Below are 13,428 nucleotides of genomic sequence, written 5' to 3'. Positions count from 1 at the left end.
CCTCCCTCCCTCCCAGTTCCAGGGTCCTCCTCCCTCCCTCCCAGTTCCGGTGGGTGAATATTATATGCAGCCTTCCCTTCCCTCCGAGGGCGGGACACTGAGAGCGAGTGCGAGGCCTGTGGTTGGTCCCTGCTCCTACTGACGTCGCGTTTCTTTCCCTGGCAACTATACAGAGTTCCCTCAAGGGCGGGGCAGTGATTGGGAGTGCGATTACGAACCCTATAAACACTACACGGCTTCACTGCCACGCTGCCAGCTTCAGAACGTTGGAGGTGCGAATTATTGTGTTAGATTGCCCTGAAACAACATGAAAAACCATCAAACCACATGGGAAACTACAAAATGAAGTGGTTTTTGCCTGCACACCTCTACCTTCTATTTACACAGCTCAGGAATATACAGTGCTAAAAGAAGACATGTAAACTATCCAGCATGGTACTCTCTCAACTCTTTCCAAGTGTAGTGCCTAATGTTTGCAAAGTCATTTCTCTTCCTGGTGGTGCTCCATTGTCTTGCTTCATCGGCCTCGTGATACGCTAGCTTACCAGGAAGAGCTAAGTTTAACTTATGCATCATCTTGTTCTATAAATGCTGTATAATTATTCAACTTGAATATAAAATGTTTGCACTTTGCTACAATGGTGGTTAAAATTTCAGCTAATCCTTTTCAGATCTGTCTCACGGATAATCATATGATGGTTGGGGTTTTTTTTTTTTTTTAACACGCAGCTTACTAACAGAGGCTGATGCAGGTCACACTGAGTTTACCGATGAAGTGTTTCAAAATGAAACCAGATACCCTGGGGGAGAATGGAAGCAACCAGAAGAACCTTACTCTGATGTGGTAAGTTTCTTGACATACAAATCTATATGTTCTTACATAAAAACACCTGTTTTAAATTATATGAATTGAATTCCATTTTGTTTATGGTTATAAAATTAGTCATCAGCTGTTGAGGGTAATGGTTATAATACATGCAAAAAAAAACCCTATTGGATGTAGAGAATAATTCTATTATCTACTTTATATTGGTCCTCTAGAAAACTGGATTTCTAATAAGTTATGATGTAGTTCACAGGTTCTTAACATGGTACTTGAGGACCACCCAGTCTGTTGGGTTTTCAGGATATATGCAGTAAATATATGAAAGAGATTTACCTTAGTTGTATGCAGACATCTCTTGTAAATTCATTATGGATAATACTACTATTATTACTACTACTACTACTTCTTATCATTTCTATAGTGCTACTAGATGTATGCAGTGCAATACACATTATATGCAGGTACTGCCTCTGTCCCTAGTGGGCTCACAATCTCAGGTGGTTTTTGTACCTGGGACAATGGAAGATTAAGGGGGCCTTTTACTAAGGTGCACTAGCGTTTTTACCTCACTCTAAAAATCAGCTGGTGTTAAATGCTGAGATGCCCATAGGAATCTAATAGGCGTCTCAGCGTTTAGCACCAGCTGATTTTTAGCATGAGCTAAAAATGCTAGCACACCTTAGTAAAAGACCCCCTAAGTGATTTGCCCAAGGTCACAAGGAGCTGCAGTGGCAATCTTATAACAAAATTGCTGGAGCCATCTTCAAGACCTAGGTGGAAAATCCCTGATGTATTCTGTCAGCATTTTAGTTTAACCAAGTTGGCCTAAGGCTTTTGAGAAGCATTACAGGTTTGACTCCTGATCTCACCTTGAAGGTGATGTCAGTGTAGATAGAATTGATGCCACCAAACATTTGCTTCTTTAGATGTCACGGGAATATTATTCTGAATAACAAAGACTGTACAGACAATCAGATTCCTGAGGCCTCAGTCTTCATAGGAAATCAAACTTACATGCTAAGAAGGTATCTCTTCATATCAAAGGACACTATATAGAACAGTGTATACTTCTGTATTTGCCTCTGAGACAGGAGTAACCTTCTGGAGGGTGGACCCTTGCCCCCCAGGCAGAACCTCTGGCAAGAAAAACTCTGGCTACTAAATAAGTATTAGACATAATAAATGTTTATTTAAATTGTCAAAGAAGCCAATCAGTAATTATTGAAATATCAAAAAATAAACTCCCAATACAGCATAATATGTAGCAAATAAAAACAAGTTTTCCCTGGGAGCTGTCAATATGTCCACCTGCTAGTGGACACACCAAGGCTCGCCATCCTCAGTTCTGTTTCCTCTTAAATATTTTTTCTTCCTTTCTTCATTATCTTAATTATAATTATCCTTCCTACCTAATGAATATGCAACTTTCTAGAACATTCTGTTTCCTGTTATGATGAATCATGTTCCAGCACGTTCCATCAACTTCTATTATTTATTCCCTCAAATTCTTTGACAGTTTAAAGCCTGTCATATAAAGCATAAGTTTTCATTAGATAATGGTTAAAGTTACCATGTTACTGCCCCCACCCTCTTGCTGAGGTTGCAATTTTACCCATACCCACTTACTTCTCATTTTGATTGTTTATCTGGATACTGCAGGTGTCCTTAGTCATAGGAGTCTCTGGCTCTTAGTTGCTGACCAGCAACTTATCACAAGTTAGCATAGGCCAAATGTCAAACCACAGCCTTAGAAGGGTAGTTTTTAGAAAAAGCACATTTATAGCTCTCTTACAACTCTTAAGTCTGCTCCCAGCTCAAGAAAAGCAAAGTAGCTATCCTATATAATAAAACGCACCTCCAACATTCTGAATCTGACTGCATGGCTGAGGCATTCCTGCTCTCTGTATCCATCTCCTGAATTGACATCACGTATTTCCGGGTTCCTCACAAGCAGAAGTGACCAACCACACGAGGTTTCTCGGCTTCAGAATGTTGGAGGTGCATTCTATTAAATAGGATTGGTCAGTTCCTTGAAGCACAGCCAGAGCTCAGCGTCCTGCACAGTAACGCTTAGACATCAGAGAGAGAGGTGGGGCCTGACACCAGAGAGAGAGGGAGGGAGGGGGGTGCCTGACACCAGAGAGGGGGGGGGAGGTATCTCTGTCACACACACACTCTCTCTCACACACACACTCTCTCTCCCTCTCACAGTCAATGTCTTTCTCTCTCTCACTCTCACACATTGTCTCTCACACACTCTATGTCTCACACTGTATCACATTCACTCTCTTTGTGTCACACAGTCACTCACACACTCTCTTGGTCTCATAGACTCAGTCTCAGGGCCGCCAAGAGACCGGGCCGGGCCCGGGACAAGGCCGCCCCCGGGCCCCTGGTCCCGCCCCCCGGATCCCACCCCCACTGCCACCCACCCAGGTTGTCGTCACCCCCCCCTGAGGGGGGCCCGGCGCCACAGTCCCACCCGCCTCCGCCACCGGGCTGGGCCCCTTCCACCAAAACCCCCGCCAGCAGAAGTGCTGTCTTCTGGCTCCGGCGTGCGCGGCCCACACAGACGCGCTCCTCTCAGCTGATCTTTGCTGTACTCTGCAGGGCTTCTGTGCGTCACTCACACACTCTCTTGGTCTCATAGACTCAGTCTAATGGCCGCCAAGAGACCGGGCCGGGCCCGGGACAAGGCCGCCCCGGGCATTTTGTCCCCCCTGTTCCCCCCCTCTCGGCGGCCCTGCTCAGTCTCACAGAGAGTCTATGTCTCACACACACACTCTCTCTCGCGCACACACTGTATCTGTGTGAAACACTCTCTCTCACACACTGTTTCACATACGCACTTGCACACACTCTCATTCTCACACACACACTCTCTCTCTCACAGACACACTCGCAACCAGACTCACTCACTCACACTCTCTCTCACTCTCTCTCTGTCTCTCTCTCTCTCTCACACACACACACTCACACATTCACTCTCTCTCTCACACACAGTTACTCTCACATACACTCTCTCAAAAACATACACACTTCGAGGAAAACCTTGCTAGCGCCCGTTTCATTTGTGTCAGAAATGGGCCTTTTTTTTTACTAGTATTAAAATAAAAAGCTAGAAATATGGAGGTTTTGCACCTTTCCATGGCTTCTGTGATATAGAACTGATACTGAGAATGAGGCAGATGCTGAAAGGATTTGCAATTTTTTCAAAGATAAAACGTTGCTGCACAGAGACAGGGCGCATACAGATAACACAATTACTCAGACAAACATACACACACACACACACATACATCTTTCATCAGATTCATTGTCATCCTGAATATTACACCCCCTAGTAGCTTCTTTGTAATAGTCTTTGCACAATGCTGTATATCTGTAGTAAGTTTATGTCTTTACTCTACAAACATCTGCCTCTGTGTATTATTTTGCTACAGCCGCTGCCTCTGGAAAGTGAACCCAGGTCCTAACATCATCCAACAGGCAGAGGAAGTACCTGAAAATAATAAAATGTAAAAACCTCTTTGGTTGTACACAGAAAGTCAGTATATCAAATCCTTTACCCAACTCATAACATTTATTTCATAATTCATTATACCAGTGTAAGGTTAAAGTTGATCTTCTCTGAGCTTCCAAGACCACTTCCTCTCAAAGGAACTGTGCAGTTTTAGAAGTTCACAAACAGCATACTTTTCAGATTATTCTGGCATTGGTTACATAAATATTGCAACTTATAAAGAATGAATTTAGGGGGGGGGGGGGGGGATGCTTCAAGGCTGAAGATGAGAAGGCCTGAGATGATCAACTAGGGGAGGTGGTAGTAAACAGGACATGGAAGACAGTAGTGAGAAAATGGTTGAGAAGTCAAGTAAGACAAGATTGGGGGAGGGGTGGAGATTTGGTCACATTTGGGGATTTTGTTTTGTTCATCAGCACAAAGTGGAAGAATACCACATGAGAAGATTGGATGGGCTAATTTGATGTTTTTATCTGCCATCTCCTACTGTGTTACTATGTTTAATATACTGAAAAGATCATTTTAGATAGGATGTGAAAAAAGGAATTGCACAGGAGTACATTTTGGATTCCTGGCTACAGGAGCACAGATAATAGGCCCCAAGTCAGGAATAGCTAATCACTACACTCTTCCGACACAAAAGTAAGATGCCCCCCACCTCCACCAATGTATCCCCTTGCACTTTCAGTCTTGTTTTGCTTGTCTTTTTTTTCTCTCTTATGCAGTCTATATTTTTTACTCTTCCATCTCTATCTTGCTTTCTAGTCTCTGATGATTGGTCCAGCCTTAAGCTTTTCTTTTTTTCAGCTTATCTTTACCCTTTTATGTTCTTGTCATTCCTTTGTGTTCAGAAGTGATACTACTTCCTTACTGTGCCTTTATTTTACCAGAGACAACATAGGTTCACAGGCATGGAACATGTTATAATTCTGCACCATTAAGACTGTTAATGCTACTGTTTAGATACCAGTGTATGTAGTGTTTAAAATGGTTTATGAGTGCAAGGAATTTGCTTAATGGTTGATAATGAGGGGCATTTTCGAATGGGGATGCCAATCTCTAAGGGCGCCCCCATGAAGGGGCGGGGCATCCCGTATTATTGAAACAAGATGGGCGTCCATCTTTCGTTTCGATAATATGGTCGTGGACGCCCAATTCTCTACATTGACCTAAGAGATGGTCGACCTAAATGTTGAGATGGTCGACCTCGGTTTTCGCCGATAATGGAAACCAAGGATGCCCATCTCAAAAATGGCCAAATGCAAGCCCTTTGGTCATGGGAGGAGCCAGCCTTCGTAGTGCACTGGTCCCCCTGACATGCCAGGACACCAACCGGGCACCCTAGGGGGGGCACTGCAGTGGACTTCAGAAATTGCTCCCAGGTGCATAGCTCCCTTACCTTTGGTGCTGAGCCCCCCAAAACCCACTCCCCACAACTGTACCACCACTACCATAGCCCTTAAAGAGTGAAGGGGACACCTACATGTGGGTACAGTGGGTTTCGGGTGGGTTTTGGAGGGCTCACACCACCACAAGTGTAACAGGTGGGGGGGGGGATGGGTCTGGGTCCGCCTGCCTGAAGTGCACTGCACCCACTAAAAACTGCTCCAGGGACCTGCATACTGCTGTGATGGAGCTAGGTATGACATTTAAGGCTGGCATAGAGGCTGGAAAAAATGTTTTTTAATTTTTTTTTTTAGGTTGGGAGGGGGTTGGTTACCACTGGGGGAGTAAGGGGAGGTCATCCCCGATTCCCTCCGGTTGTCATCTGGTCAGTTTGGGCACCTTTTTGAGGCTTGGTTGTGAAATAATTTGGACCAAGTAAAGTCGGCCAAATGCTCGTCAGGGACGCCCTTCTTTTTTCCATTATCGGCCGAGGACACCCATCTCTTAACCCAGCCCCGTCCCGCCTTCGGTACACTGCCGATACGCCCCCGTGAACTTTGGTCATCCCCACGATGGAAAGCAGTTGAGGACGCCCAAAATCGGCTTTCGATTAGCCAATTTGGGCGACCCTGAGAGAAGGACGCCTATCTCCTGATTTGTGTCAGAAGATGGGCGTCCTTCTCTTTCAATTATGCCCCTGAATGTGACATTTGTGATATTATGTTATTTAGAAGAGTGAAATAGTCTTGATAGTAGAACTCATTATCTTGCAGAGATTACAATAGGTTTATTTTCACCTATTATGATGCCACAAATAACTGTTTTATATTTTGTAAAGAATGGAGAAAAAGCATCGCCCCCAGGCGAGATCGACTGCCCGCCAGGCTGGCTATGGGATGATGATGCCTGGGTCTATGATATAAATCGAGCTGTGGATGAAAAAGGTAACTGTTTTGCTCTTAGTGAAAAATATTTACTGTGTCACCCAAATCAGGATTATTCTGTAATTTCATAACAGGTTGTCATGGGTATTTATTTATTTATTTATTTATCACATTTGTATCCCACCTTTTCCCACTGATAGCAGGCTCAAAGTGGTTTACAAAAATATTGTAGTAAGTTACAATGCAAGAAGTAGGCGCCTACCCATGACAACCTGTTATGTAATTAACTTAAAAATCCTGATAACAACTACCATTATACAATTTACTCTTCCAATTCTTAAGTGCATACAAAAAGCACTATAGCTAGCTCTGCCTACATCACCAAGGGGCAGAAAAGTATGCACCATCACAATATGATGAGTACTTCCCTGGTGGATGTGTACAGTGGTGGAAAGTGAGTGGAGTTAGCACATGCAGGCAGATTATGAAATTCAGTGATCTTCATGCATATGTGTACCTCTGTACCGGTTCAAGATGATAGCACCTAAATTCCCAGCACATTCTCAGCCAGATACACAAGTGCCCTGAAATAAATCTGATATTAACTTAATTATAGAAAGCCCACTGTTCAGTGCAAGTTGATTGTATAACTTCAATTATATGTTATGTATATTCAGTGGTGGTAAATAAATTCTGCCCCTAAACGTGTACAGGAAACTTTGGGGGTCTTTTACAAAGTATTGGTAAGCCCAATGCATGCTTACTATATGCTAAATCGGGACTACCGCTGGTACAGTGTGGCTGCCTGCGGTAGTTCCACCCCGTGCGTGCCATTTCCGGGGGTAAAAGACCCCCCCAGAAGTGGCTTGTGCAATGGTAACCCAGTGGTTACCACCAGGTTACCGCAGGAGCTTTTATTGCCACCTCGGGTGGCGGTAAGGGCTCCCTGACGCATGGCCACGTGGTAAGAGTTCTCTTACCGCATGGCCATGGTTGTCTGGGGGCTTTTTACCCGCTGTGGTAAAAAGGGCCCTGGCGTGAAGAAAAAACAGTCCCCGCCGCTAGCACAGGGCCCTTTTTCACACAGCTTGGTAAAAGGACCACTTAGGACCTCTTTTATCAAGCTGTGCGGCAATGCCAACAAGCCCATTCACTTTGAATGGGCTTTTTCGGCATTGCCGCACTGGGATGATTAAAAAAAAGTCCCTTAGCCATTTAATGTTAATCCTGCTTATTAGTCACTGGCATGTACACAGCTAGGAATAGTGACTGAATTTTGCTGCTTGCGGTATGATTTTATGACCCATCCCTGGAAGCCTGCCCTGATCCTAAATGATCAGTTTTAGCTGTATAACCACTTACACAGCTAATGTTATTCATATAAGTGCACCAGATTTTTTATATAAAAGAAAAAAGAAGCACAATTGTTCTCAACACCGCTGCTGAATATATTACTAGTTTTAAATATCGGGACCAAAGTATTTAACTAGCAGTATTCTAATTTGCCCGTGGTTTTACATAATAGAATTAAACTGCTATACAGTTAGATATAATTATTTCTTAATTAAAAATGTTATTTTAGGCTGGGAATATGGAATCACAATTCCTCCTGACAGTAAACCAAAGTCTTGGGTAGCAGCAGAGAAAATGTATCACACACACAGGCGCCGAAGATTGGTGAGAATGCGCAGGAAAGATCCCACAAAATCCACCATGCCTTTGAAGGTGAGATTATTACTACAGAACTGCTATGCTGAAGAGCTTTTTGTTAACTGAAAACAAGGGATTAAGGGGCCCTGTTACTAAGGCGTGCTTAAAAGTGACCTGCGCTGGTGTAGGCATGTGTTTTGGACGCGCGCAGGTCCATTTATTCAGCGCACCAGACGTTTTTCAGCACGTGTCCATTTTCGAGCTGAGACCTTACCGCCACCCATCGACTTAGCGGTAAGGTCTCACGCGCTAACTGTTGGTAAGCGGCCAGCGTGTGTAAACTGCCGAATATTTTCTTCCCCGTGTTTTGGGCATTCGTCAAAAATGGAATTACCACCCGGTAGCCAGGTGGTAGTTCCTATATGACACGCGTCGGACGTGCGTAGGCACCTACATGCCTTTGTATAAGGGCTCCTATCAGATCCTTTATTTGTGCCAGAGGTCTGTAGATAACCCCCGTGTGGATACAGGTTCCAAGTCAGCACGGCTTTTGTGTGGGGAAATCTTGCCTGACCAATTTACTTCAATTCTTTGAAGGAGTAAACAAACATGTGGACAAAGGGGAGCCGGTTGATATTGTGTATCTGGATTTTCAAAAGACGCTTGACAAGGTACCTCATGAAAGGTTACAGAGGAAATTGGAGGGTCATGGGATAGGAGGAAATTATCTATTGTGGATTAAAAACTGATTGAAGGATAGGAAACAGAGAGTAGGGTTAAATGGGCAGTATTCACATTGTAGAAGGGTAGTTAGTAGGGTTCCTCAGGGGTCTGTGCTAGGACCACTGCTTTTTAACATATTTATAAATGATTTAGAGATGGGAGTAACTAGCGAGGTAATTAAATTTGCTGATGACACAAAGTTATTCAAAGTCATTAACTCGCGACAGGATTGTGAAAAATTACAGAAGGACCTTACGAGACTGGGAGACTGGGCAGCTAGATGACGTTTAATGTGAGCAAGTGCAAGGTGATGCATGTGGGAAAAAAGAACCCGAATTATAGCTACGTCATGCAAGGTTCTACGTTAGGAGTTACGGACCAAGAAAGGGATCTGGGTGTCGTTGTCGATAATACACTGAAACCTTCTGCTCAGTGTGCTGCTGCGGCTAGGAAAGCGAATAGAATGTTGGGTATTATTAGGAAAGGTATGGAAAACAGGTGTGAGGATGTTATAATGCCGTTGTATCGCTCCATGGTGCGACCACACCTTGAGTACTGTGTTCAATTCTGGTCGCCGCATCTCAAGAAAGATATAGTAGAATTGGAAAAGGTGCAGCGAAGGGCGACTAAAATGATAGCGGGGATGGGACGACTTCCCTATGAAGAAAGACTAAGGAGGCTAGGGCTTTTCAGCTTGGAGAAGAGATGGCTGAGGGGAGACATGATAGAGGTATATAAAATATTGAGTGGAGTGGAAGTGAAGCGTCTGTTCACGCTTTCCAAAAATACTAGGACTAGGGGGCATGCGATGAAACTACAGTGTAGTAAATTTAAAACAAATTGGAGAAACTTTTTCTTCACCCAACGCATAATTAAACTCTGGAATTCATTGCCAGAGAACGTGGTGAAGGTGGTTAGCTTAGCAGAGTTTAAAAAGGGGTTAGATTGTTTCCTAAAGGACAAGTCCATAAACTACTACTAAATGGACTTGGGAAAAATCCACAATTCCAGGAATAACATGTATAGAATGTTTGTATGTTGGGAAGCTTTCCAGGTGCCCTTGGCCTTGATTGGCCGCTGTCATGGACAGGATGCTGAGCTCGATGGACCTTTGGTCTTTTCCCAGTGTGGCATTACTTATGTACTTATCTTCTCTTTCCAGGACAATCCATAAAGCTTCTTCCTTTCCCCAGATGCCCCGCATTTCAGCCGCTCTGATATTGTCTCTCACAGCGCCACTCCTCCACCCCTTCAGCCCTCTCTATCCTTTCTAAAAAGATTATAGCCAGGTATAATCACATTCCATTCATGGGAATCATTGAACCACGTCTCTGTAATAGCAACAATATCCAAGTTTTCTTCAAACATCAGGGCTTGCAAGTCTTGAACCTTTTTACCTAGACTGCGAGCATTTGTGCTCATTGCTTTCCATCTGCGTAGAGAGTTTAGGTGGTTTTCTGTATTTAGATGACCTTTCCCTCTGCCATCAAGTTTATTCTGGGGGTGACTTTCCGAATTCCTTTGTTTCCTTTTGTCACGCCCCACCTTCTAGTTTAAATGTCTAGAAACATACTGTCTGAATTTCTCCCCAAGGATCCTTTTTCCTGTCACCAAAAGATGTAGCCCAACATTACAGTACAGCCTGTTATTTTTCCACGTATTACCCCACGCCCCTATGTGATTGAAACCTTCTTCTTTACACCAAGACTCAAGCCACTTATTTAAACTCCACTGTTTTGCGTAGTCTTTCTTCTCCCTTCTCCCACGTGGGAATTACTTCAGTCCGAACCAAAGATTACACAGTCCGAACCAAAGATTTCAGTCCCTCCCCAAGCTTGTGGAATGCTCTCTGTGCTGTAAATTTGCTGTTGTTGGCCAGGTCATTTGTCCCCAGGTGAATTACAACATCATTATTCGAAGCGTCACTCTCTTCTTGGATCACGTTCAGAATTTGGTTGGTACATCTGGTAGCTGAAGATCCTGGAAGGCATTTCACTAGGTTGGAACCCTTGAACTGTGTTCCTAAGTTAATGCCTCTGATAATGGAGTCTCCGATCAGTAAGTGTTTTCTGCTTTTCACCAATCTGTCATTATTTTGGAGGATGATTCTTGGGTTGTGCTACTTTCCTAGCCTCTGGTTCCACCACAGTACTTTTTTCAGCATCATAATGATGAAGCGCAGCAAACGAATTTGACAGGGGCAAAGGTTGGGAAGGTGAGAGCTTCTCTATCACAGATCTTAGTCTACCTGACTCTACCTGAGCCTACTGTGACCCATCTATTCCTCTGTTGTTGCATTCTGAAAATGCCCAGCGTAGCTCACAGCTCCCAAGGTAAAGTGAAGTTCTGGGGGGGGGGGGGGGGGTTCTCTAACTACACAGTTGTACACAAATTGCCCCCCCTCCCAAGGTATGAGTCATTAGGTGCTATGTAACCAAATTGATTTAATTAGGTCTCTGGCACTGAAGATTCAAAACCCAATTGTAATAAACACAAGTTTAAGACAGATACTAGAACCAGAGTCACCAAATCTTCACAAATCTGAAATTGCAGATAGGAGAATACTGAGTAAGCAAAGTCTTTGCAAAAAAATTGGGACTTTAGCCCAGAGCTAAATGTAAGAATCCAGCTAAGTTTGCACTGATATTTTACTCAGGTTTTTGAATAGCTGAGTCCCCCCCCCCCCCCCCCAAGTTTATTTTTTTTTACAGATGGTGCAAAGAAACTGACATGGAGGCTTGTTAGTGCCCAAAACATGTTTGACTTTAAAGATTTCCATCTACCTTCTGCCAGATGAGGACCTTAAACTGCCTTTTGAGGTCCTTGGAAGGCAAAGGAGGAAAACAGTTGCTGCTTAAGCTGACAATTTAAAAGAAAATCATTATGCAGGGCCATTATTCTATACATTAATAAAATAAAACACAAAAACATTAATGATTATAGGGATAATAAACTATACTCTCAAGAATATCACAGGTATGAATCTCCAGAACAGGCCATACCAGAGAGAGAAGCACAGACAGAAGTATGGAAGTATTCCTCTATGAGGGGCAAAAGGATGGTGGGAAATGGACCACGTACTCTAGAAACAAGGAAAATAAACTAGGTGCTTAAAAAAGGTTTATTGATCAAAGACTCATTGACACAGTACCGTGTTTCAGCCTGAGGCCTGCTTCAGGAGTCTAAAAACACTACTACTACTAGTATTTAGCATTTCTATAGCGCTACAAGGCATACGCAGCGCTGCACAAACATAGAAGAAAGTCCCTGCTCAAAGAGCTTACAATCTAAATTCTAGCAACACATCTAAGCGAAATACTTCCCTTCCTTACCCACCAAGATCAGAATGGATTCACTCCCAGTAGACCCTTAACGATAACTCCAGGTCAATTTGGAATATTCTGTCTCATGCTTGCTCCTCTCCAGAATCTTTCACAGAGAAAGCATCAGACAAAATAGAATATGACTACCTTTTCCACATATTGCAATGATTTGGCTTCAACAACATATGTATCCATATGATTTGCTTGTTGTAGGAATACCATGTAGCATCCATTATGATAAATGGCAAAGCCTCAAAGAAATTCCAACTAAACCATGGTACCAAATAAGGATGTCCACTCTCTCCCCTACTTTTTAATCTTGCCCTTGAACCTCTCGAATTAGCTATAAGAGCAAATTCAAATATACAAGGTGTCCAAACCATGAAACATTCAAATTATCTATATATGTGGACCGCACACTCTTATACTCTAACCTGAACTCACTCCCATCACTAGTTCACTGCACTGACTACTTTCCCCTGATATAAAGTTACAAAATTAACTGGAATAAGTCAGCCATCATGCCCTTATCTCTGCATATAATGAAACATCACAGACAATTTCCCTTTTAAATTGAAACCCATTAAAGTGAATGCTACATACCTGTAGAAGGTATTCTCCGAGGACAGCAGGCTGATTGCTCTCACCGATGGGCGACGTCCACGGCAGCCCCTCCAATCGGAACACCCCTCCATTGGATACAATGAGTGATAAATACAAACAATATAAAACAAAGCACAATACGAAACCTAATACAATTTTCAAAATATATTTATGCATATAAAAATGAGGAACATAAAGTGTATATCAATAAAAAGTCTCATTTGAAATCGATGATAACACATATGTGTATGTATATATACGCACACACATGCTTGCATACATACATACAAGGAGCTAGAGAATGAGCATAAAGATAGAAACAAATGCACACGTAGATAAATGTATGTAAACTGACCTTTTGATAATGAGCTGATTAAAAAATTCCAATATTGTGTCTTTTCAAACTTGTGATACAAACGGTGGGTCTACAAAACATTCACAAAAGATTTGAAAAGAATAAAATAAGTATAGACATCTGAATTATAATAACAGATGAATCATGTAATATGT

At 42.9% G+C, this 13,428-nt stretch overlaps 1 protein-coding gene across 6 annotated transcripts in view; it reads left to right on the top strand.

Moving 5' to 3' along the window:
• The window catches only part of MYOF (myoferlin), a 278,968-nt gene that overhangs the window by 203,658 nt on the left and 61,882 nt on the right, over positions 1-13,428 (top strand). For all 6 annotated transcript variants that reach the window (XM_030203030.1, XM_030203027.1, XM_030203029.1 and 3 more), the window contains 3 exons: positions 730-844; positions 6,574-6,679; positions 8,202-8,344. In XM_030203030.1, coding sequence (XP_030058890.1) covers positions 730-844; positions 6,574-6,679; positions 8,202-8,344 — 364 coding nt within the window. The remainder of the gene's footprint in view (positions 1-729; positions 845-6,573; positions 6,680-8,201; positions 8,345-13,428) is intronic.

This window comes from Microcaecilia unicolor, chromosome 5 (assembly GCF_901765095.1).
Source record: "Microcaecilia unicolor chromosome 5, aMicUni1.1, whole genome shotgun sequence".
Taxonomy (NCBI): Eukaryota; Metazoa; Chordata; class Amphibia; order Gymnophiona; family Siphonopidae; genus Microcaecilia; species Microcaecilia unicolor.
The sequence above is the reverse complement of the archived record's forward strand: the minus strand, read 5'-3'. Positions and strand labels throughout refer to the sequence as shown.